The sequence below is a fragment of the Lontra canadensis genome, unplaced genomic scaffold (assembly GCF_010015895.1).
Source record: "Lontra canadensis isolate GAN:19392208 unplaced genomic scaffold, GSC_riverotter_1.0 scaffold96, whole genome shotgun sequence".
NCBI classification, from domain to species: domain Eukaryota; kingdom Metazoa; phylum Chordata; class Mammalia; order Carnivora; family Mustelidae; genus Lontra; species Lontra canadensis.
The window spans coordinates 1,872,974-1,897,169 of NW_022631090.1; the positions used below are offsets into that span (position 1 = coordinate 1,872,974).

The 24,196-nt window shown below is 43.3% G+C and overlaps 1 protein-coding gene across 1 annotated transcript in view; it reads right to left on the reverse strand.

The window, feature by feature from the left end:
* Positions 1 to 24,196, reverse strand: part of COL4A6 (collagen type IV alpha 6 chain) — a 267,989-nt gene that overhangs the window by 119,801 nt on the left and 123,992 nt on the right. Inside the window, exon 4 of the mRNA XM_032837168.1 lies at positions 21,116 to 21,199. Within this exon, the coding sequence (XP_032693059.1) occupies positions 21,116 to 21,199 (84 nt within the window). The remainder of the gene's footprint in view (positions 1 to 21,115; positions 21,200 to 24,196) is intronic.

The following is a 24,196-nucleotide window of genomic DNA, read 5'->3' on the forward strand; positions in this document are numbered from 1 at the left end:
GCTGTAGTGGAAATATTTACCACATGGATATCTGCACATGGCCTCCACTGTCTCTTCCAGAGCCAGTGGTTAAACATTTACCAGAACACTTACTGACGTTAATCCTTACTCTGTGAGAAGTGTCCTGCAGACCCTCTAATTGTTTACAGCCTTTCTGAAGGATCTTCAAGTTCTCTGAGGATTGATAACAAAATATCCCATAGAATGGTGGCCTCTATGTAGCCCAAGAGTAAGCTTTGACTAAACTGAAGATGTAGGTAGGAAGAAGGTAATCTACAGTAAAAATGAAAGAAAGTTGGCTCTGTCCTCATCCAAAATGGCTTCTCACCATGTGGCAGTTTAGTGAAGTGGAAAAGAGTGCTGGACCAGGAGAACAAAACCCTGTCACTTACTGACTCGATAAAGACTATTAACCTCTCCAAGCTACAATTTTGTTATGTATAAAATGGGGGCCTTAACAGAAGCACTTATCTCATGGAGCTGCTATTAGGTGCTATGGGATTCCCATAATTTGTATTTTCAAGTGGAGACACGTGGTCAGTCTCACATAACCATCAGAATTAGTGTTTAATAGATGTTTACTAGAAGATAAGCATTGTACTCACATATTTAGACATATAATCTCACTTAGACTTACTTCACCACAATTCTACAAACTTGGAATCATTATTTTCCTGATTTTAGAACTGTGCCCAAAGCAATGTAGTATGTGCCTAGTACATGTTTATTGTTACTGATAATCCCTTGTATTTGTGAATAATTGAAGTTAGTCTGCATAACAACATGTTCAACAAGTGAGATAGGTGTTTAAAGCTTTAGCTAAGCTTCTACGTCAGTATCTTGCTAAGAGGCAACAGAGCAGGGAGAAGAATTAAGCCCTTTGAACTCCCTGTCTGGTGCTTTGCTTCCTGAGTGACTCAGGTCACGACAGTACCCATCTACCCGCATGTTTTCTTGAGTCTGGGGTGACCAATTCATTCCAGTTTGCACAGGAATTTCCCAATTTTAACTTAAAGTCCCATGTCTTGGAAAACTCCTTAGTCTTGGGTAATCCGGAAAGACTGGTCCCCCTACTTTCCCTCTCATTCACAGAATAGACCCAGACCTCTTGCCAAGAAACCCTACTTGGCTACCACATCATTCCTTCAGCTCCCATTAACACTTTATCTCTGTATACTTTCTCAGAGTCTTTTGGGGGCTCCTTTTTGCTGCCTATCAAACATTTCCCCTATAATTTTCATGTTCTTTGAGTCTTTTTTAAAAAGTTGGGTATGGATTAGAATTATTCTCATTACAAACTTGTGATCACACAGTACAAATACTTGTTTCCCATAATTCTCACTTAACGTTCTATCATAAGCATTTTTCCAATTCATTCTTCAAGAAAGCCTCATGTTAATGAGTATAGAATATTCCACCACCAAGGCTATACCTTATTTATTTCTTTACTTAACCATTCCTCTATTGTATGACATTCAGTATTTTCCCATCTTTTTTCACTGTTATAAATAGGGCTCCGAGGAATATCTTCATTCATAAATCTTTCTGTTATGCTTTGATTATTCCCCTCAATTAACTTTATAAAAGTGGAATTGCTGGGTCAGAGGCTGTGAATGTTTTCAAGCCTATTGATACATGTTGCCAAAATGCAGAGAAAATCGATCAGGAAGGGAAATTGCCAGGGTTAACTTTACTGATATATTTGGAAATGGTGTGAACAATATCTGGGTCACTGTGAGGCTTCATTTTATAAATGGCTCTGTGGGGAGAACTTACTTTGGAAAGCACTTTCAAGTTAAAATCTAAGAAAGGTGAAAAAAACTTGTATATAAAATGTTTAGTCGATGTGTATCATCTTGTTTATTTTAGGTGGCATTTTATATTTAGGTGAAGAAGATGATACAGCAGATGCTCCTTTTATAATTGTTATGTACAGTGTCTCTATGCCCCTTATAACACATCTGCCTCAATTTGATTATTTAGAATTATTGTGGGACTACTGTAATTTTATCTTTGCTACTATGACAAACTGTTGGTCATATTTTTTAATTTATTTGGTACAGTGTCCTTGGTCTGATATATAGCTCCAGTTATAATATTATTCTTAAGGAAGCAATCTTCTTTGGATGTTACTTCTAGGATTGCACTTACAGTAAATAGTGGGGACTGTATATACCATCATTCTCTCCTCCTCCCGCTGACCACTAGAGGGAAGAAAACATTCAGAGGTAGCTCACAGCATTATCTCCATCCTCCAAAAGGACCAAGATGGTTTCCAAGTGAGGCCACCTGCTTAACACTGTCACCTTCAGTGAAATCCTGTTTAGGCTATTTCTGCAGGACCCAGACTCCATACTTGCAAATCAAGGCCACCTCTTAGAAGAACTGCATCATTATATTTCCCAGAAGGTTAGAGAGTATAGAGCTCTTTAAGGAAGAAACCATCTCCTCTTGCTTGTTGCACTTTCTTTATAGATCAAGGGAAGCTGATGAGAAATGTAAAGGTAGAGTGATAGGAGCTATCATTCTATTTGTGACCACTGAAAATGAGTACATACAAGGCACTCAAGACAAACATCCCAGGACCCGTCTATAGGGCAAAGTGAGCTTGTGGAACTTGTGCACAGCCGCAAGAGAAAAACAAACAAACAAACATGAGAGACTGTGGACTGAGAAACAAACTGGAGGTTTTGGGAGGCGGATAGGGTGTTGGGTGAGCCTGGTGGCAGGTATTAAGGAGGCACATATTGCATGGAGCACTGGGTGTGGTACATAAACAATGAATTTTGGAACACTGAAAAAAAATTAAATTAAAAAAAAAAAGAAAACCCAGAAAGAATCCCTGCAAGACCCTGCCTCAATCCAACCCAGAATCTATCTCAGCCACTCCCTAATAGTCTCAGCCACATATCAGACTCTTGGCCAACTCTTGCCACCACACAGTAGAAAAATACCATAAGCCTCACTTCAAGAATTGTCTGGCTAAGCAGCAAATCAGCTTTACTGCTGGGATCATCATATCCTTGTGCCTAAGTCTCCAAGTGTGTGGCCTGTGGTTACCAGCAGTACTCTGGTATTGTGGGAGGCATTATTATAGTATAGCGGTTGAGGGTATGTAGGTTGGAACCAGACGGATCTGGTGTCTAATCCCAGGCTCACCACTCTCCTGCTCTGCAGTCCTTGGTTTCCTCAATCTTTAAAATGGGGAGGCTAATACTACTTATCTTTATTACAGATTATGAGAATTAAATGAGATAATGAATGCAGAGGAGAGCCCTTAGCAAAGTGTCCAGTATATGGTAAATAATTCATGGTGACTACTATTATTAGTCAAGTTCAAGTCTCTGGTGTTTGCTCTTAGATTGCATAAGGGCATCCTGCTGTTTGGAACTCTGCTGCTGGCTCACCCTGCCCAAGTTCGGAGAGGATGTTGGCATTGACTGAAGCCCTAACCTGATAACCTGACTTGAAATCTAGATTCCGGATCCTCATCTCAATCTGCTGACTTTATTTGTGCCTTTTGCCTCTCTCCAACCACACAGGTCCAGCGTGGGGGCTACGTGATCTCAGGCAGGTCAGACCCAATCTGACACTGGGCAGCTTCTGGATGAGCTCAATATCGTACAGGTCCTGTGAAGTTTTGCTTTTTGGATGACAACACAGAATCATTGTCATTTCTTAAAAAGGGAAACACTGTGATTGCTGTGAGGAAGACAGGCAGAGATTTAATGCCAAAAGTGATCTTTATGCTTTTAGCTGATTAAACTGGCAAGAATGTGCAAGAGCTATTTAACTTGATTAGTATACTACTTGGCATACTATCATTCCCTTCTTCACGTAAAAATTTTTTTAATTGAAATTTTCAAGGCATTGCATTAATACAGTTAGCATATATATTCAGTGTGGCCCTCGTAAGGGTCCTATGATGTATGGATTATTATTATTTCCATTTCACAGCTGAGAAAACTGAGGCTCACCGAGGTTTGTTGTCCAGAGTAACACATTCAGCATGGGGAAACAAGATCAGAACTTAAAATCCATTCTTACTGCCAGAATTTTGTTCATATCACTGTGCTAAATAATGACTTATTATTAAACAAAAGTAGTCCAAAGATGGTATAACAAGAAATTAAGGAACTAAAAGACTTTTAGACCTCCAGTACAAATTAATGTCAGTAGCTGAGAGCAGATTTTGACAGGGGTACTGTGTGCTGTATACTAGTCTGTGTGTGGAGGAGGTATGGGCAGGCAGATGGTGGTTGCTAGGGACACCAAAGCTGTCAATCCCTTGAGGGACAAAGGAGTAAGAAGTGAAAGAGAGCACCAAGAAAGTTACAATTTTTTCTTTGGTTTCCCTACTAGTGAGAATGTGAATGGACAGTACACATAAAGGACCATCACAGAGGTTGAGAGGGATGCACGGGTTTGGGGACCAGTGAGATCTGCCTCTGACTCTCAGCTCTACCACTTACTTACGTGCTGTGGGAAACTGGCAGATCACTTAACCTCACTAAATCCTTGTTTCCTCATCTGTAAAATGGTGGACTTCATGGTGTGACATTTCTATCTCATTAAAAATATTAAAGGATACAACATATGTAAGATACCTAGCACAAAGCCTGGCACAGAGTAATTACTTTATAAATGGTAAAAACTATTATTAGCTCATTATTATGTGCTATCCTTATTGCTTTTTATGAAGATGATGGCAAAAAAGATGACAATCACTATCTCATAGCTCTGAAGGCAACCCCTATAGCTTAGTGGGAAGAATACATCTCTGTGAGCACATTAGTCAAGAGGAGGAGATGAGTGGGTAGTTTCTGGATACATTTAGATCACAGATGGGACTGAGAGGCTAGGAGCTCATTTGGCAGCTATGGGAGGCCCAGGGGACTCAGGCAGCTGGGTCACCTTTCCAGAATGAATTACAACTTCCCCCTTGGGCTCTATCAACACTTCTTTCAGGAGCCTTGGCTATCTGTGGGCCCAGATGGATATTGGAGGATTTTTGACGAATAATAATAGAACTGCCAAAAGCCACCATCAACCCAGTCAGTTGGAAAATCATCGTGACCTTTATGTGACTCGTGTATTTATTAAGCACCTACTGAAAGGCTTAAAAATAAGACTGTTGTCAAGAAAAAATGTTTTAAAAAATAAAAAACTAAGTTAATTTTTGGAAGAACTTTGAGTTGATGGCAAGTTTAAACTCAATGAAAATAAATGCTGATTTGAGAGTAAAGTTGCATTAACATAATTCCCTTTGAAGTCAATGATTTGGGTCTGTAAGTTTAAAAAAAGTCCTTTGGAGTTTTACGTAAGCTAGATAAGCCGACCCATCTGCAAAGCAGGGTGGTTACTGCGTATGGGCTATAATGCAAGTAAGCAGGAGTGTAGATTTTGGATGGCCAGGGACTGGAAACATGTGGGTATTATTTAATAGCATTTCTTAGGTTCTAAGCTATGGAAATTTTGCTGGAAGATGGGGGTAAAAGAGAAAGGAAAGCCTAGCCATCACTTAATGCCACAGTGAGAAGGAGTCAATGGCCCGAGTATCATAAAAACCAGACATTCTATTTTTAATGGAAAAAAGAAACTTGATACAAATAGCCCATTTGATTATTACCTCATTTTCACTCCAACTGTTGCTAGATTATGTTATTAAAATGATCAGCAACACCTAATGGTCATGTTGAATGTTCACAAGTTTCCTAATATGAGTTGTGTGCTTTTTCTAATGGCTACCCCTAAGGGACCAAGTTCTCAGTCTAATATAAATGCCACTTGCCAGTTCTTAAAGATGGCGGTAGAAGCCAATTAGTGTATGAAGTTGTTCAAAGGTCAAGATGACTGAAAATGAAGTTTAACCAGTCCCGTGAATAAAGTGAATTTATGTTGCTTACTCTGTCCAACCCAACAGATAAGCTCTGTTCATGCTAACATTTGGCCGCAGTTCCACTTCTCCCCCATACCTGGGAGAGGAGGAATTGGGATGATTAATGGGTGAGAACTGCTACTCCCTATGTTTTATGGTCCCATCATTTATGAAGAGGAGACTTAAAGTGGCTAGGCTGTGACTCCCTTCTTGTTGCTCTGGATTCCTATGAGCCTCTAGGTGCCCACCCCACACATGGGTCAAGCTCTTCCAAATATGTTTCTCCTCTAAGGTCCTGCGCCCTTGAAGTCTCATGCCCTCGTCGACTCTTCCTGTCCCTGGAAAACTGTTTTCTGCATATATATCCAGGCTTGAATATATACTTTTCCATTGAATAAAGTTCTATATAAGGGAATATTAAGACACTAAACATTGATCCCATGTTCAAGGACCTTAAAGCCCAGCAGGTGAGAATAATAATAATAATAATCACAATAACATCAGTGATAACAGCTGTAGTAGTGGTGATGATGATGACCATTTATTAAGTGCTTAATGGGTGTTAAGCTCTTTACATACATTATCTTATTCCATCCTCACAATAAATCTTATTTGTTCCTTCATTCAACAGAACAAAACAAATCAGACCAAGTCCCTCTCCACTTGGAGCAAAGAAGACTGAGAAACTTTCTTCATCAAGGTGGGAAGAGAATCAAAGGTGTGGTATCTTGGATGTCAAGCAAGGAGTGTTTTTCAAGAAAGAGTGAAAAACCATTTCAAATGGTGGTGGTAGGCCAAGTAAGAAGACTGAGAGATGATCATTGGAATTAACAATGTGGAGGTCACTGGTGATCTTTATAAGAAAGGAGTGGTGACCATGAAAGCCTAATTAGTGTGGATTCAAGAGAGAAGAGGAAAAGTGAAGATTTTCAGGATAAACAGCTATTTCAAGGTGTAATGCTATAAGAGAAGCAGAGAAATGGGATGGCAACTATAGGAGAACATGACGTTAAGGGAGGGTTTGATCATACTAATAGCTAATAATTAATGGAGCACTTACTTGTTGTCAGGTACTACACCGATTGGTTTATGTGTATGAGTTGGCCTATGCAATGATCATAACAACCCTGTGAGATAGTGACTGCTACTCCAGGTCACAGATGAAGAAACTGAACCTCAGAATGGTTAAGTCATTTGCTTGATGTAGGGTTTCTCAACCTTGACATCTTGACATGTTGGGCCAGATAATTCCACATTGTGGGGGAAGGGTCCTGTGCATTGTAGGATGTTTCACAGCATCCTTGTTTTCTACCCACTAGATGCCAGTAGCACCCCACCAACTATGGCAATCAAAACACTTTCCAGACCTGGCCAAATATTCCCTGGGGAACAAGAGTGCCCTTGGTTGTGAACCACAGGGTAAAGATCACATATCTGGTAAACGACAGAGCCAGGTCTTAAAAGACTGGTTTATCTGCCTCCAATACCTGTGCTCTCAACCACTGGACTTATTTGTCCCATGAAGATGAGAAATTTCTCCTACCCTCTTCTGGGTACCTGTGGATTTCTGGGGAAGGACAAAGAGTATCCGGCCACTGGGCCGAGTAAGTGCCTTCCTGCTCACAAGTTTCGTGATTTGGGCTTGCATATAGTCTCTGAATCCGACTCTCTCTTTTTCACTCTCTCTCATTGCCAAACACACTACACACACACACACACACACACACACACACACACACACACACCTGGCCTTCATAATCAATTTTTTCTCCACTCTGGACCCTCATACGTAAGATGAAATTGTTGTTGGACTATATGATTCCTAAAGTGCCTTCCGGCTCTGATGTCCTGTGAGTCTAAATGCCCTCCCTTTTTCCATGAGGTAAATGGTTTTTGTAGAGGGGGGTGAGGGACAAGGGACACTTGAGGACCTTTCCGTTTGGCAGTTGGTCCGAAGTTCCCAGGTTGCGATTGTTTTCTTTTCTCCCATTGCAAAGAGCCAAGGGCCACTCGGTTTGGGCCACAGGCACGGTGGGGCAGCGGGCAGCGGGCAGTGGTCTATGGTCACCCCGAGCTGCTTCGAGTGGGGCGGCCGCCTCCCCCTTGGGCTGCAGAAGAGGTTCTGTCGCTCCCGCTGGGCGAGGCAGGGCCCCTACCTCAGCCTTGCGACTGAGCCCCGAGAGGTTCCCTCAGACACCTGGCCTCCCGTGCCTCCGTGGGGCTGGGTGGTGTGGGAGTGAGCTCGTGCTTGGGGCTCCCAAGGAACGGAGCCTTCTGGGGACGACATGAAGAGCCCGTGCAGGCCCCTGGGCCAGATCAAGTTCCCCTCAGGAATCTGGGAACCCGGGGACCGGTGGAGGCCCTGTGGGGGCTGGTCACAGTGGGGACCTTTTGTCCTTAGGCTCCTTTATACCCTGGCAGGGGCCTCTGTGGCCCTCCACGCTCTGGTTCCTCCAAGGAACCCTGGAGGCCTTCAAGCCCGGCTCCTCACTCCACAAGGGAGGAAGGAGATATGATTTCATCCTGCTCTCAAAGCTTTAGTGAGGTTTTGATGCAATTTGGAAGGTAAAACTCAGAAGTTAGTTCACCTTACCCCAGTTGTCAGTCACTGGAACCACGGGCTCACACTTGGCACAATGGATTTAATGAGGTCACTAAGCTCCCCAGCACATGTCTCAAAAACCAGCCTGTGTTAGGCACCATGGGGCTCCGGGTGTCTTCCTGGGTGCCCTCCTGAGCCTTTCCGAGTCTCTATGGGTGGCTGCCTTTCAGATTTGGGGGGATCACTATCTATGTGGATATACAGGTTTAGGTTCATTTCTGAGCTCATGGAGGGTCTGAATGGGTTTTAAGAAAAAATAAATGTTGCTCTATGTGAACATGTGTGCCTTTTCTCTCTGTGTATACTCAGTTAATAATTCTTCAACTGAATTGCAAAGGCTGTGTTTAACCTCTGGCTCCCTTCCCTCCCTCAGCTTTGTGAAGTTTAAGGCTCTGTTCTTATAGCAAAGGGGCCCTGTCTGGGGAGCCTGTTTAGACCTGTCTCTTCCTTTTGTTTGCTTTCTTTTTGTCTCTCTCTGGGGAAACCTGGCTCCTGAACCCTGCTTACCCCTCATTCCATTCTGGGCCCCACAGCGTGTTTCTCCCCTGCTCCCTCCTTTGCTCATAGCTTTACTGGCATTCCCCCAGCAACATGTGAAGGGGGAAGCAATCAGTGACTGTTGTTAGCTCCAAGAGGGAGCCCAACTAAAACAGTGGAATGCCAAGTCGCTACAATTACTCAAACTAGCAAAGACATGCATGGGGACAGAGATCATGGTTTCTTTGATATGGACAATAACTGAACATATACAGTAATTTCCCTGGGGTCCAAAGGAATGAGCTTCCCCCCCCCCTTTGGGTTCTCAAAAATTAAAGACTAAGACTAAGCTTGTAAAACTGAGGATTAAAAAGTGTAGAAGCTGTCATAGCAGAGCCAAGGGCGCAGTTAAGTCCATGGAACGAGACTGCTATGGTCACAGTTGGTAATTCAGCATAAAGACACAATGTCAAGGTACTCTGTAGATATCTCTGCTGACCACACTTCCAAATTTGTCTTAAGGGAAACAATGGCTTCCTTCTTTCATGGTTCCCAAGTCCTACCTTTTACTCATAACTCCTGTAACAAAATGTGTCAAGTAGGAAACAGAAGCTCTTTTAGAACTCACTGAGTTGGCCTTTCTCCCTAGGCCCTGAAGTGACGGCAGGAGCTCTTAGTATCCCATGGAGAAAAGCATCACACAGTCTCCTCTGTAATCAAGAAAAGGGTCACCTCAGTGCTGTGGACTCCACTTGGTTTGGGGACGAATTTCCTCATTTGGGATCAGTAGTGACTCACCAGTGGAGATACTCATTTCCAAGGAGTTAGAGGAATATAAGGGGGAAAGGAGCTAGCCCCATCTTTCAGGTCATTAAAAAAAAATGAAAAGGTGATACGTTCATCTAAAACGAGGCCCTCGTTATCCAATCACTGTTTTAGGTGAATGTGGATTTGTGTCTGTGTGTGTGTGTTCAAGGCTGGAGAGAATCAATGAAAGAAACATAGGATCTGAGCAGCAGAAAAGGATGCACACTTTCCTTTCTGTGGTGCCAAGGGAGCTGGGATATGCCACTTAATCTCTAAAAATGGGGAGCATTCTACCTGTCTCTCATGTCTTCCTACTCCAATCTGCCCTGTACGACCCCCACCAAACTAGTGCTCCTAAAGAAACTTTTTTTGTCATAATATTTTAAAAAATATTTTGTTTAATCACTCTAGTCCATACCAATATCTCCTTTTGAGGACTTGTGCTCTGCCTTTCAGACTTTCAATTGGATGCAGTGTCTTGGAGTGCATGTGTGTGTGTGTGTGTGTGTGTGTGTGTGTAGTCTCTCCAAATAGAGGTCTGGTCCTTGTAATATGTTTGCACTCCCCAACAGTGCCTGCACCAATGTTTAGCCCCAAGAGTGCTTTCTTAAATCATGTCTAATGGGCTCAAACCTCACACAACACAACGAGAAAAACAAAATACAGAACATAGTCTGGGACCTCGATCTCTATAAATAAAGGTGGCCATTAAATAAATGGCCATGTGCCCCATTTGTTAAAAGAAAAGCTCTTTTGAAGAGATGACAGTGAAGCAAATTTCTGCAAAGCAATGCACATTTTTTATCCCCCATCAACTTCTACTATAGCTTAAGAGAGATGCCATGCAATTAATTTTCTTAAATAGTCTGGGAAGGCTTCCATTAATGCAAGTCTTCTCAGAATAGACACCAAATGACTTCCCTGACATATACTTGGGAATTTCATCTACACACATTTCCGACTCCATTGCAGTGAACTGCCATACAATGAGTGGTCTACATAGAGGGAGAGTCCTACACCAGAACTATGAAAACTGGCATGACTCCTCACAAAACCTGTAGTCACAGATGAAACCCAGGCTTTCCTGGGTTCTTTAGATTTTATTTTTTTTTAATTCTTAAAAAGATTTTATTTATTTATTTGTGAGAGAGAGAGAGAGAGAGTAAAAGCCAGGGAAGTGGCAGGCAGAGGGAGAAGCAGGATTGATGCGGGGCTTGATCTCAGGACCCTGAGATCATGACCTGAGCTGAACACAGACACTTAATGGATTGAGCCACCCAGGCATCCCTTCTATAGCTTTTAAAAGACAAGAATATGAGGAAAACATTTTAAAACCCAGACGAGGATTAAACAGATGCTATACATGCAGTCAGGAGTTACTTCTACCAAGGCAAGGGAAGGACTATAAATTTACTGGTATCTGGTTTACATCTTAGATGATTTTCTCCCCCACAAGTGTCCCTCCCCTCATAACAGTTACAACCCAAGTGAGCTCATCTGGTTATGGTCATGGGATGAAGAGGCCATTTGGCATAGCAGAAAACACACTAGGGGGTGGGTGGGATACTTGTTTCAAATCTCAGAGATGCCACTTACAAGGGACCTTGGGAAAGTCTTTTAACCTCTCCGAAGCTGTTTCTTCCACATGTCTTCCTATTTAAAATGAGGGCAAGAGCTTTTAGAGGCAAGCTGGGAAAGCCTTTTATAAACTATGATAAGCCACTTGGGGCTTAGATCCAACCTTCTAGGCTTGAAATTTTAAATTTTATGATTTTTACATTTCTTTACTGTCTCACTTCTCCCAACTCCTAAGATTCCCATTGCTTTGTTTTATGTAAAGTTGCCAAGGTGAAGCTCTAAAGCTGATGGCATAGCCATTCTATAGAGAAAAAGCAAAAGATTTCAAGAAGTTCTTTTGCTCTGTTTGTGGGTCCCCATCTATTCTATGTATGGTCTGGGTCAGTGGCCTCCAAATCTTTCTGATTGCCTACCTTTTTCAGGGAAAAAAAATTGAGCACGCTTCCTCTCTTTCAGTCTGCCCCTGTCTCTCTCTTTATATATGTAATACACACAATATGATATATCATTAATAATTATTGAAATTATATACATGTCCTACTCTACATATATATAATGAAACACACAAGATAGAGAAAATGTAAAAAGATGAAGTACTCTCATGTATCTCATGTCAAATGTCCTGTCATGATGGCTTCAATTATATTATTAGTGAACATTTCAAGGCACAATATACATTTAGGACATGCATTTAGGACAAGAGTTTTCATTACTGAGAATGGGTGTAAATCCATATTTCATATAGTCTTCTTGATTATTCTTGCATTACTTTTTTGCCACTTTGTCGGGTAGATTGTTGTGTTTTTTTACCTTATAATGAAGCTGATGGAAAAACTCAGTCTAGGAGTGTGAGTGCTGCCATTTTCATATGCTCACATTATGAGTTTTATCTTCAAGACATGGTTTATTTGTAGGAATCTTCTTAAGCCATTTATCCATTTTGTGAGGGTTACTGTAGCTAGAGAATATAATCCATAAATCCACTTAACTGGGCCCAAGGAAATAGTGACATCTCTGGTATAGATATGGGAGGAAAATGTGAGGACCCCAGCATCACCCCTCCTGTCTTTGGGCTCCCACTCTTCCTTCAGAATGCCTCATGGGGCATATGCAACGGGAAAGCCAAAGACAGACCCACTGGATGAGGGTGCCCGGGACAGTATGTGCACCACATATTTGACAGACTCCACAATAGCAGTAATAATGGCTAACGCTCACAGGGTACTTAGTCATAAGCACTTTACATAAGTTAAATAATTCAATCCAAATCTGAATTGTTTTCTAGACTTTCTCAATTTAATTGGGGAATTGTAGTATATTTTTTTTAATACTGCCAACAGACTGACTTGTGTGCGTGGTGCTCCCTCCTCCCCCCAGTTTTGGAGCCCACTGATCTAGGCTCTGAAGGTACAAATTTCTGGAAAAGTGGGTACGCTACTGTAAAGTACATCCCAGCAACTCTTTATGAAATCCTGCTGCTGGTGGATGTCAGCAGGCTGATGGAAACGCTCTGCCAATGCATGGTGTTCACTGCAATTTGCCAATAAGGAACAAGACTTTGAATATATCCCGTAATTTTTTCAAGATTTTATTTATTTACTTGAGAGAGAGAGAGAGAGAGAGAACAAGCCAGGGGAAGGGCAGAGAAGCAGATTCCTCACTGAGCAGGGAGCCCAACGTGGGACTCGATCCCAGGACTCTGGAATCATGACCTGAGCTGAAGGCAGACACTTCACCAACTGAGCCACCCAGGCATGCTATCCCATAATGTTTTTAAACAAATCCTAAGTTTTAATATCCTGCATGACAACATGCCTTTTGATAGATGACCAAAGATGGACTAGTGACACAGGAAGTGATCCCAGGCAACTTGAAAGCAGAGGGGAAGAAGTGGGTGAGGATGCCATGGTGGGACAGTGGGAAGGAGGGATGGAGAGCTAGAAATGCCAGAGCAAGAGGGAGAGAAGAATGGATGGCCAAAGGAAGAAGTTAGGAAAGGGGTAACCAGCTGGCAAGGGAAGATAATGGCAGACTCTATGAGAAGACAGTATGTCACATACTGGCATGCGGGACACTCACCCATGTCTTGAAAGCCAATGTCTCTGACATATGGGTCAGCGGGCCAATCCCAGGAAAACCAAGAGGTCTCTAGAGATCTGTGCACAGAACTCTTCCCCAGGGATGTAGAGGGGAACTGTGTCCTTTCATCGGAATGGTGTATGTAATGTATGCAAGCAGTGCGAGGCTCAAACAATGCTTAGCCTAAAGAGTGGGTCTGTGAAGCCAGAACTATGGGAAGAAAGAACTCCTGGGCAAGGCAGCCTCAGCTGTGAGAAGCTCCCAGCATCGGCAGTAAAAGGCCACAGCAATTGATTTACATCTCAGGCAACTGCGCAGACACGACTCCAAAGGGTCAGACACCGTCAGCCATTGCCTTCCATATCTCCCTGCAACACTAGAAATCATAAGACACTCTGGGGGCAAGAGACTATCAAGGTGCAGTATCATAATGGTGTCTTAGTTGATCAGAGCTGGTGGGCTATTTGAGATTACCCAGCACAAAACCCTCATTTTACCTCATTTTACCCTCAGAGGGGAAAGCATCAGTCCAAAGTCATCCAGTTAGCAAAACTCTGGACTGCTGCCTGGGTCTGTGGATATCTAAAGTGGAACTCTTGATGTCACTGCTGCGTATTATCTCCTCCTCCGGCTTCTTGGCTCCTGACAGAAGCCTCCCTCATTAGTATGGATAAACCCCACGCTGCCCCCAAACGATCAAAGAGTGGATTAAGATCACCACAAACATCTACTGGGCTATGAGTGCACCTTGATTTGGTGCAGAGACACTAAATTTTAACCTTATCACCAATTATCCTGTACTTATAATCATAGTATACTGAATTCCACAGAGACTTTTAATTTTTTTTCTTTTTTTTTTAACCTCTCTCCCTTAGGACCACCTGATGGCTACTTCTCTGCTCAAAGGCTGTTCCTTTCCTCCTGTGAGGGGAGGGGAACAAGGGAAACTCAAGACCATTAACTTTTCAGAAAGCTAAGAGGCCTGGTGGGGAGGAGAGTGCAATCACTGTCAAAAAGAAAGCCTGTGATTACCTTTGACTCACAATTTTTCAAGAACAGCCTCATCTTTGAGGAAGAACTCATCGCTATAGGAACCAAAGTGTGGGGAAGTAGGGGGTTGTTGCTTACAGCTAATAGGAACTAGAAACAATATGGAAATGACTGCCCCGGCCCTTGCCTTTTTTAGCAGAAGAGAGTCCCCCCAAGACAGTGGACTCTCATCTAATCCAGGGTGTGGAGAGTAGGGCTGGACCCCTACCCATCCCAACTGGTTGGTCAGTTGGTCAGTCCTTTACAAAACAGTTGGTAGTGCCTACTGCCCCCACGGAATCTAAAAAGACCCAGCCTCTGCCCCTTAGGAGTTCCTAAGCTAGTGGAGAGCGGACAAGTCGGTAGCTTGCTATGATTCAGCACGAGAGGAATAGCAAGGAGATAAGCTCAGCCTTGCAGATCACAGAAAGCTCCACAAGGAGGTGAAACCTGTGTTTGGTTTTAAAGGATGGGTAAACAGAAGCAAGCCAGCAGAGAGAGGGTAGAGCCAGTGGAAGGAGAGTACATGGAAATGGAGCAGCCGGTATAAAACCTGGAGCCCTACTAAATAACAGCAGGTTCTGTGAACTATAAGGAGTTCAGTTCAGGCGTCTGGTTTGGTTTGGTTTTCTGGAGGAGGAGGCTCCTGGTGGTGAGAGCTGTTGTGGGAGAGGCAGTCAAGCCCTAGGCCACAGAGGACTTCCTAAGCCTACTGGAGCTAAGATTTTATTGTGAGATCTACCGGGAGCCACTGAAGGATTTTGAGCAAGAGTTTTAGGATCATATTTATGTTGTGGAAAGATTGTAACAGCAGAATGGCACACAGCTGGGCAAGACTGAGACTGGCAATTGGAGGACCAGTCTGGGGGCTCAGAGGGTAATTCAGGCAAGACATTATATGGGCCTGGATTGGACAAATAGATATGGAGAAGAGTGGATGGATTTGGGCTTTGTTTCAGAAGAGAAACGGACAGGATGTGATGATGACCTGGAGGTGATGGTGGAGAAAGGTTTCTGGCTTGAGCAATAAAGTGGTGCCATTTGCTGAGATAGAGGAGATGGCTAAGACTTAGGAAGGGACACGTCTGGTGAGAGGTGATAGGGGAATTCTGTATGAGACATGGTTGTGATGCCAGTAAAATCCAAGCAGAGATGGTCAGTAAGAAATTGACCATGCCAGGGGTGCCTGGGTGTCTCAGTTGGTTAAATATCTGCCTTCAGCTCAGGTCATGATCTCAGGGTCCTGGGATTAAGCCCTGCATCAGGCTCCCTGCTCAGCAGGGGGGTCTGCTTCTCCCTCTCCCTCTGCCTGCTTATTCTTTCTCTCTCTCTCTCTCTCTCCCTGCCAAATAAATAAATACAATCTTTTAAAATAATAATAATAATAAAGAAATTGACTAAGCTGACCTGAAGCTAAAGACAAAGGTCTGAGCTAAAGGTAGAGATTTAATATTTATCATTGTATCAGTGGCAGCGGAAATTCCTGGCATCTATGAAACCACCCTCTCCTAGGGAGAGGAGATGTAGCAGAGAAGTAGGATGAGGACAAAACCCTTGGGAGTCCTAATCACAATAGGAGAAACACAAGGAGAGAACATCATGAAATCCAAGGGAACAGAGCATTTCAGGAAGGAAGGAGGTGTCTCGTGCAGCAGAGAGGCAACGGAAGATAAAGAATGAAACATGTCCATTGGATCTGGCAACAACCAGGTTACTGGGGACTGGTGCTCGCAGCAAGGCTAGCCTGCAGAGGGCCGACAGGTGGGTGGGCAATGAAGGCAAGAGGCTTGCCCATTAACAGGCAGCTGGAGCAAGGCCCGGCCACCCAAGGAGTTCACGTGCAACATAAGCTTTGGCAGAGGGTAAGGACATTGGGGTGTGCATGGTAGCGGTCAGTCAGGGTAGGGTTGTGGGGGTGGGTGGGTGCACAGGGAAAAAGGGAAAGATGTCCACCAAAATGGCCCAAATCAGGAGCCAGTGGAAAGGCCTCTGGGTAGCTATGGCACCAGTCTTCTGACACAGGGAACGCCAGCTGTTTGCAGCAGGAGAGTCAAACAAAGCCAAACCAAAGGAAATCAAACCCAAAAAACAAAACTAGTGGTCAATGCATCTGGGCCTGGAATTCATGGGAAACACACAGTTTTTGACAGAGAAGCAGCAGGAAGCAGGCAGCAGATGAGGAGATAAAAGACCTGGGGTGTTTCATGTGAAACTCTCTAGCTAGGACACAGAGGTAAAACAGGGACAAACAGCCTTGATGGGGGAGGAGGGGAATCCCAGTATTCCCCATGGTTTGGGATTACCTGTGATAATCCTTTAGGTGGCATGCATAATTAGGAGCTCACAGTACTGTATATAAACGCCAGCCAGAACACCTCGAAAATGCGGGAAAAGTCTGAAATCGTATTAAGGAATACAGCGGGCTCGGAATAAAACACACAGTCCCACCAGCTCCCAGCTCAAGCACACACCAATGCAGTACAATGCAGAGACAACCTGCAAATCCAGTAGGGAAAGATGGGAAAAGGTGGATATATTTTGTTTGATCTAATGCTGCCACTTTCCCAACCAAATACAGGGAAGAAAAAAACTCCAAAGAATGGTTTTCCCAGGTAATAAAATATCCCCCCCGCCCTGAAAGAAAACAGAAAGTCAAATCATAAGTCCAAATTTCAATGTCCAAGGGAAAAAAAGAAACCCTTTCTTTAACATTAGCAGGTATGTTATCTTTTAAAGTTGACATTTGCCTAAAAAAGGCTAAGCAAGTTTCACCGTGGACAGGCTAGTGAGCTTGGCCAAGACACTTCCTTGTGGCATACAGATAATATGGACCCTGGGAGACAGTGCTTTGGAAAAGTACCAAAGCAGTGCACCAATGCCAGGCAAAGTCTTTTTACCAGGCAGGGCAAACCATCGAGAAAGCAGTTTGAGAGTGCTTAAACCAGAAAAGGGTTGGATTGCCATTGTGCAGGAGTATTAGGTGTTTTGTAAATGTCCTAGTCAGTTCAAGAGGACTTTGGCAAAGGAAAGGTACACACTGCCCAGCAAACTATGTACTGGATGTTTCCCCGAGGCAGGAGGTAGCCCCGCAAATGGCTGAGGCATATCTCGGGGTGACCCGACATTCCATTCCCCTCCCAGCTCACAGAGCTCTAAGGGAACAGCTTGAAATCCAAATGGGGCCCGCTGCTCAGCTAAGGAAAACAGTCTCAAATCTTTCTGACATCTGCACAAAAGGGATACTGAGGGGCTGCTCTGCAGGGTCAACAGAGCTGGAGTCAGTTTAAACAATCCTGCTTGGCCCTGGGAACTCAGGAGGGTAGGGAGAGTGACTCAAAGGGACTTGGTGGCCTGGGTGGCACCCAGCATCTGTGTGCATAAGGTCTGCCCCACATGCATCGGCCCCCTGATCTATATGGGAAATAGGACATCCCTGGTCTTTTGACTTGAGAATTACAGCTTGGTCTGGATCAGTAACCTGGACAAATGTTCCCAGCAACCACAGACTTCACAAATAAGCTCCAGGACTGTGTTTAACTGTGCGGGCTCCGAACCTTTTAAATATTGAGAAAAATACAATCAGTGTGGTGATACTCTATTTTTCTCAGTCCCACAGCCCTTCAACCACCCATGTTTTCTTTTTTTTTTTCCTAAAGATTTTATTTATTTATTTGACAGGCAGAGATCACAAGTAGGCAGAGAAGCAGGCAGAGAGAGAGGAGGAAGCAGGCTCCCTGCTGAGCAGAGAGCCCGATGCGGGGCTCAATCCCAGGACCATGAGCTGAGCCATGATCATGACCTGAGCCGAAGACAGAGGCTTTAACCCACTGAGCCACCCAGGTGCCCCAACCACCCATGTTTTCAACGAAGAAAACAGACAAGGGCTCCATATGTTTGGAAACCAAATGAGAGCTCCTTACTGAAGAAATCCACTGGCTTCTATCTTCAAAGATCAAAATCTCAGCCAGAGGTCAAACAATGCGGTCACCTTCAGCATGTTTGTCTGGTGTGGGACTAAGGTCTGTTCAGATGTATAAATAAGATTTCCTACTTTTAAAGGCTCTAAACCCCCAACCAGCAGCCTGGATCTACTTCTGAGTTCCCAGGTGGTGGCATCTGACCAATGCCTCCTATCACCTACAACCTGCCAGGAAATGCTTTTTTGCGTCAAACTGCAAATCTCACATGTTTCCACCTGGGCCATTTTTATTTATGGTATCTTTGTAGAGGAAAGATAAGTTGGTCAGAATCACTCATTATGAAAGTGGACAGAGGACATGTACAGAAAATTCACAGAAAAAATACACATGCTCCATGAATATGGGAAAAGACACTTGTACTCACATGTAGTCTGGCAGTTGGGAAGATTTCCACCCGAATTAGCAAAAGTATTAAATGTTGGCAAGGGTGTAGACACGTGGGCACTCCTGTACGAGGCTGATGGGAGTGTAAACCGGAGTATTTTGCGGGGTAAATGAGCACTAGCTTTGAGAATTAAAAATCTTTATTACCTTGTATCTGGAAATTCTGATCCTATATGCACAAGAAGGTCTGTTTTGAGAATTTCCACTGGGGCACTGCCACTTTTTAAAACAGCAAACGTTTGAAAACAACCTAAGATATTCATCAAAAGAGGAACGAATGGATGGATTAAACTATGGGGGAGAGAAAAAGATCTTAAGGACATATTAAATGGCTTAAAAAAAAACAAAAACAGAAAAAGACACAATATATGATTGTATTTTGGGGAAAAAAACAGAAAATGTAACTTTTTACTCATATTTCTACAGGTCTCTGATAATGTACAAGAAAAGACCGGAAAGACAATAGGGGGACTGGAATCACAAAGGAGACTTCTTAACCTCTATCACTTACATGTTGTTTAAGAATATATTCATATATTTGTTATAGAAGCATCTTTTTTTCCAAAGTGTTTCCTGGTTAAAGATTAGAGGCAGAGGCATGTGCCTCGGTGACTACGGTGAACATGACTTCTCTGGGAGGCAACAGTGGGTAAAAGTAAATAGGCAAGAAATCAAAGGACCCAGGTAATAGTCTGAATCTGTCATCAATTTGCTGTGTGACCCCGGGAAGTCATTTTCCTTCTCAGAGTCTGCTTTCTCTGTACAATCAGTGGTTAAGATGAGAAGCTCACTAAGATACTGTCTCTTTCTGATATTTTATGATTCTCTAAGTCTATGCCTTTAATGTATAATAGGTCTGGTCCCTTTTGATGAGGAGATGGCTTTTTCTCTTCCTTCAAATTCTGGCGTAGTTTGATATTTCACTTTACTCTAAATGGAAGATAATGAAAGAGAAGGTGGAGTGGCCACTCTGTTCCCTGTTTGGCCATGTTTTTGAGGGTCTGGTTGACCTATTTACGCTCCCTCCCTTTGACAGTCTAAGCTCTTAGGCTTGTTTGAATGTGATCAGAGTGCAGACACAAAGCTGCAAGTCAGAAGATCTGAATTCACAGGGTGGCCATAAATCCCAGGGACATAGATTATATTTCATTTTGTAAAAATGAACCCCCTTGAATACCTTTTTTTCCCCTGAGTTACACTAAAGATGTCAGTTTATTTTGTGAGAGTCAGGGGTACAAATCAGCTGGAGCAATGCTTCCTATACGCATATACAAGGGCTGATGGAAACGCTCTGTTAACACATGGTGCTCACTGTGATATACCAATAAGGACCAAAACACTGAATTATTTCCCATAATGTTTTTAAACAAATCCTAGGTTTTAACATAATATCTGTAAATCATTCTTTATGGGCAGTCACCCGAATTTCTGGACTTTAAGGCTACCCTGGAAACTCTTTTTATAAGACTTTCATTTATTTATTTATTTTTTAATTTTAAAGATTTTATTTATTTACTTGACAGAGAGAGACACAGCAAGAGACGGAACACAAGCAGGGGGAGTGGGAGAGGGAGATGCAGGCCTCTTGTGGAGCAGGGAGCCCTATAGGGGGCCCAATCCCAGGACCGGAGCTGAAGGCAGATGCTCAACGAACTGAGGCACCCAGGTGCCCCAAGGCTTTCATTTGTTTATTTGTCAGAGAGAGAGAGAGAGAGAGAGAAAGCATGAGCAGGGAGCGGCAGGCAGAGGGAGAAGTAGGCCCCTTGCTGAGCAAGGAGCCCAACGTAGGACTCGATCCCAGGACCCTGAGGTCATACCTGAGCTGAAGGGAGATGCTTAACAGACTGAGCCACCCAGGCATCCCAAGGAAACTCTTGACTTTTGACCAGTCCCATCCCGATAGATAACAACTGGACCACTTGTTACCCAGAGGGAAGAACCGAGTGGCTAAAGAGGAGCTATGAAAATGCATGTCTATCTACAAACATAATTTGGTTCTTCACAACCTAATTGGCTTTTGGAAGTACTCCAGATGAAACCTTGAGGAAAGGTTGGCATTAAGTCAACAAAGGAAATCTCTTTCTGCTCTCGCAGAGACCTTGACCAATTTAGTTCTGCATCTCATCTGGTTAGCAAAGGTCCTTCCAGCTGGTCCTCACCACTTGGCTTATTCCATGAAGTCACAAGAGTGGATTCTAAGCAGTTTAAGTCTAAAGGAAACACACGCGCACACACACACACACACTTCAGATCACAACTCCCTTGACTGTGTGTCTTTCAGCAATGGAAGAAGCCACTTACTCTGGATCCTTTCTCAGGAAAGCATTTACAGCCACCGCTGCAGTCTTGGCCCCCACATGGCTTTCCATAGGACTTCTTCTCTCCCTATTTAAAAAAAGAGAGAGAGGAAAAAAAATATTAGTAAGCCAGGTGCACCAAGAAACAATGTAGCCCCAGGGAACCTGACCCTTAGCCACACTCCTCCTAACAAATATGTTCAGAGTGGCTTAATCACCTCATTTGATGGTGTCGTGAGTCACACTGAACTTGTGTATTTGGTGTTCACGGAGAAAGCAGTAACTGTAGAGAACTTGAGAGAAATTCAAGTGTTAGAAACGTGATGATAGACAAAAAATGGCCACCCTGTACCCTGTTCTCAGAATTATTTTCCTCAGGCTCACTTTCAACACATCATTCAAACCTTACGGTAACACCCCTGTGCCCTAGTTAGTCAGATTCAAATGTCCCAGTTGGTACTGAACAATATACCCTCAATTGGTCAACTTCCTTTTTTTCTTATCTGCTTGATGATGATGACGATGATTACTAGCTGAATTTTTACAAAGCCCCTGTGTGACCTGACCTGTATTGACCTCTCTAACCTCATCTCTTCCCTCTCTCCCTGGCTCACTCTGCTTCAATCACACTGGTATTTCGTTGTATAAAAACTTAAGCTTGTTCCTGCCTCAGGACCTTTGCCCTTGCTGTTACTTTGCCTGGAATGTTCTTCCCCTAGAAGTTTTTGTTTTGTTTTGTTTTATTGCTGGCCTCTTTTTTTTAATAAATTTTTTTTAAACATATATTTTTATCCCCAGGGGTACAGGTCTGTGAATCGCCAGGTTTACACATTTCACAGCACTCACCATAGCACATACCCTCCCCAATGTCCATAACCCCACCCCCCCAACCCCCCTCCCCCCATCAACCCTCAGTTTGTTTTGTGAGATTAAGAGTCACTTATGGTTTGTCTCCCTCCCAATCCCATCTTGTTTCATTTACTCTTCTCCTACCCCCTTAACCCCCCATGTTGCATCTCCTCTCCCTCATATCAGGGAGATCATATGATAATTGTCTTTCTCCGATTGACTTACTTCGCTGCTGGCCTCTTTTTATCATCCAGGTCATAGTTCAATTGTCTAGTCTCAGAGAGACCTTTCCTGACTACTCAACCTAAGGCAGTCCCCAGTTACTTCCAATCATATCACTGTGTTCTCCTTTCAACCTTAAACATTCTTCCCCCCACCACTAGAATGTAAGCTCCATGTAAGTAGTGGCCTTATCTAAATTGTCCAATGTTATATCCCCAATGTCAAAGACAGCAGATGGCACAAAGGGTGTTTTGATGACCATCTGAGTGGAGCTGGGATTTGAACCCAGGTCTAACTAACTCCAAAGACCTGACCTTAACACTTATACCTTAGAGTTTTCTAAGTCCTCTGTCTCCCAGAGTCTCAATGCAAGGGCTCAAAAATAAGGACTCTCCATTCTGATCCTATCTACCTGGGGAGGGGAGGAGAAGCAAAACATAAATTCCAACTATTATCTATAACAAGAACTTGATCTCTGGGATGGATTTAGTATCACCCAATTTTTTGTTTAATGTTGGCTGTTCTTTTTTTTTTTCCTCAAAAGAGAAAGGCGTATTTATGAGCCCTGCTTTGTACTTAAACACTCTTGCCTCTTTGTACTGTGAGTCTTTTTCTAATTCCCAGGGAGCACTGTGAATTTCTCAGATGGTCTCTTATCTCTTTAGACATTCCCACAACACTTTATCACCACAACACTTCAGAAATAAGGTAGTGGTAGCAGAGCTCTGACAAAATATTGCTGTTTTAGATTTCAAACACCTTCTTGATATGAGATATTTTATCGCTTATATGCCTTTGACATGGTAAGTGTTACTGTACACTTTCCAGTTTGCCTTCCATTTTATGGTATACAGGACAGGCAAATTCCACAAGGGTGAGATCAAGAGGTGCTATGGGAGGAAGAAGTAGTTGGAGGGGGTGGCAACAGGCCAGCACCAAATTTAACCTTCACTCATGCTGTCACCCTTGTCTCCTGTCAAGTACTATATTTCTTGGGGGTAACAGATAATCTGCATTTGCTTCTACACATATTTCTGTATTTTCTGAGCTATCTTCAGCGAGCATATATAATTAGTAATGAGAAAAACAATTATGTTACTGAATGATACAAGTTACCCCCCTTCAAGGGAGAGGACACAACAGGCATGGCCAGAGCTGTTTGGATATCCATTTGTATCTCTGGCTTACTTCCAAACAATGTGTTTTGGGTGTCCTACAAAATGTGTTGGTCACGAACCCAACATTTCCAGATCACTCATATGGAGCAAGAGAGCTGGATAAGACAGGGGATAAAATCCCATGCAAAGGAGCTGGGCAAAAATGGAAGTAACAGAAGCTAAGGTTTCTTGGGAACTTGGCAGAACAAGAAGGCAAAGACACCCAGCTAACAGACAGGAAGCCATCACGTCCCTCGGTCACAGAAGGAAGTAACCAGAGAAGCCCCACTGGCCGCAAGGCAATTTCCTGCCATTCTGGCCCTGGCAGTTCCCCCAGGAGTCTTCAATTACAGTGAGGGCGGGAGGAATGAAAGGAGTGCTTCCAGGGAACATGACAGGACCAGGCTCTAAGGAAGTTTCTTCCTTCTCTTGGCTTGTCTGGGGATCCTTCAACCCCTGCTCCACCAGGCCACATCCCTCATGTCATTCCCATCCTGGAATGCTCTCTGCTTCCTCTCCAAACCCAACCCCTTCCCTACATCCACAGAAAATTTGAACTGCAAAGGCACTGAGAGGTTATCCAATATAGTCCTTCTTCAGTCTACCTTTTTTTTAAACTATAAGTATTTATTGTTCTTTCTTGCTATCCTGAAAAGAAATTCATCGGAATCAGTGATAATAAAGATGTAAACAGTACTTTCAAAAGCACATATTATGACATAACTGTCTTGCAAAGCAGAAACGAAAGGCATTTATAATGCAACAATATGTATTCTCATCTATAAATGCTCATACATCGCTATGTTAGAAAATGTGAAGTTGTCAGAGGCTAGCAGCTCAGTGCAGGATCACCATGA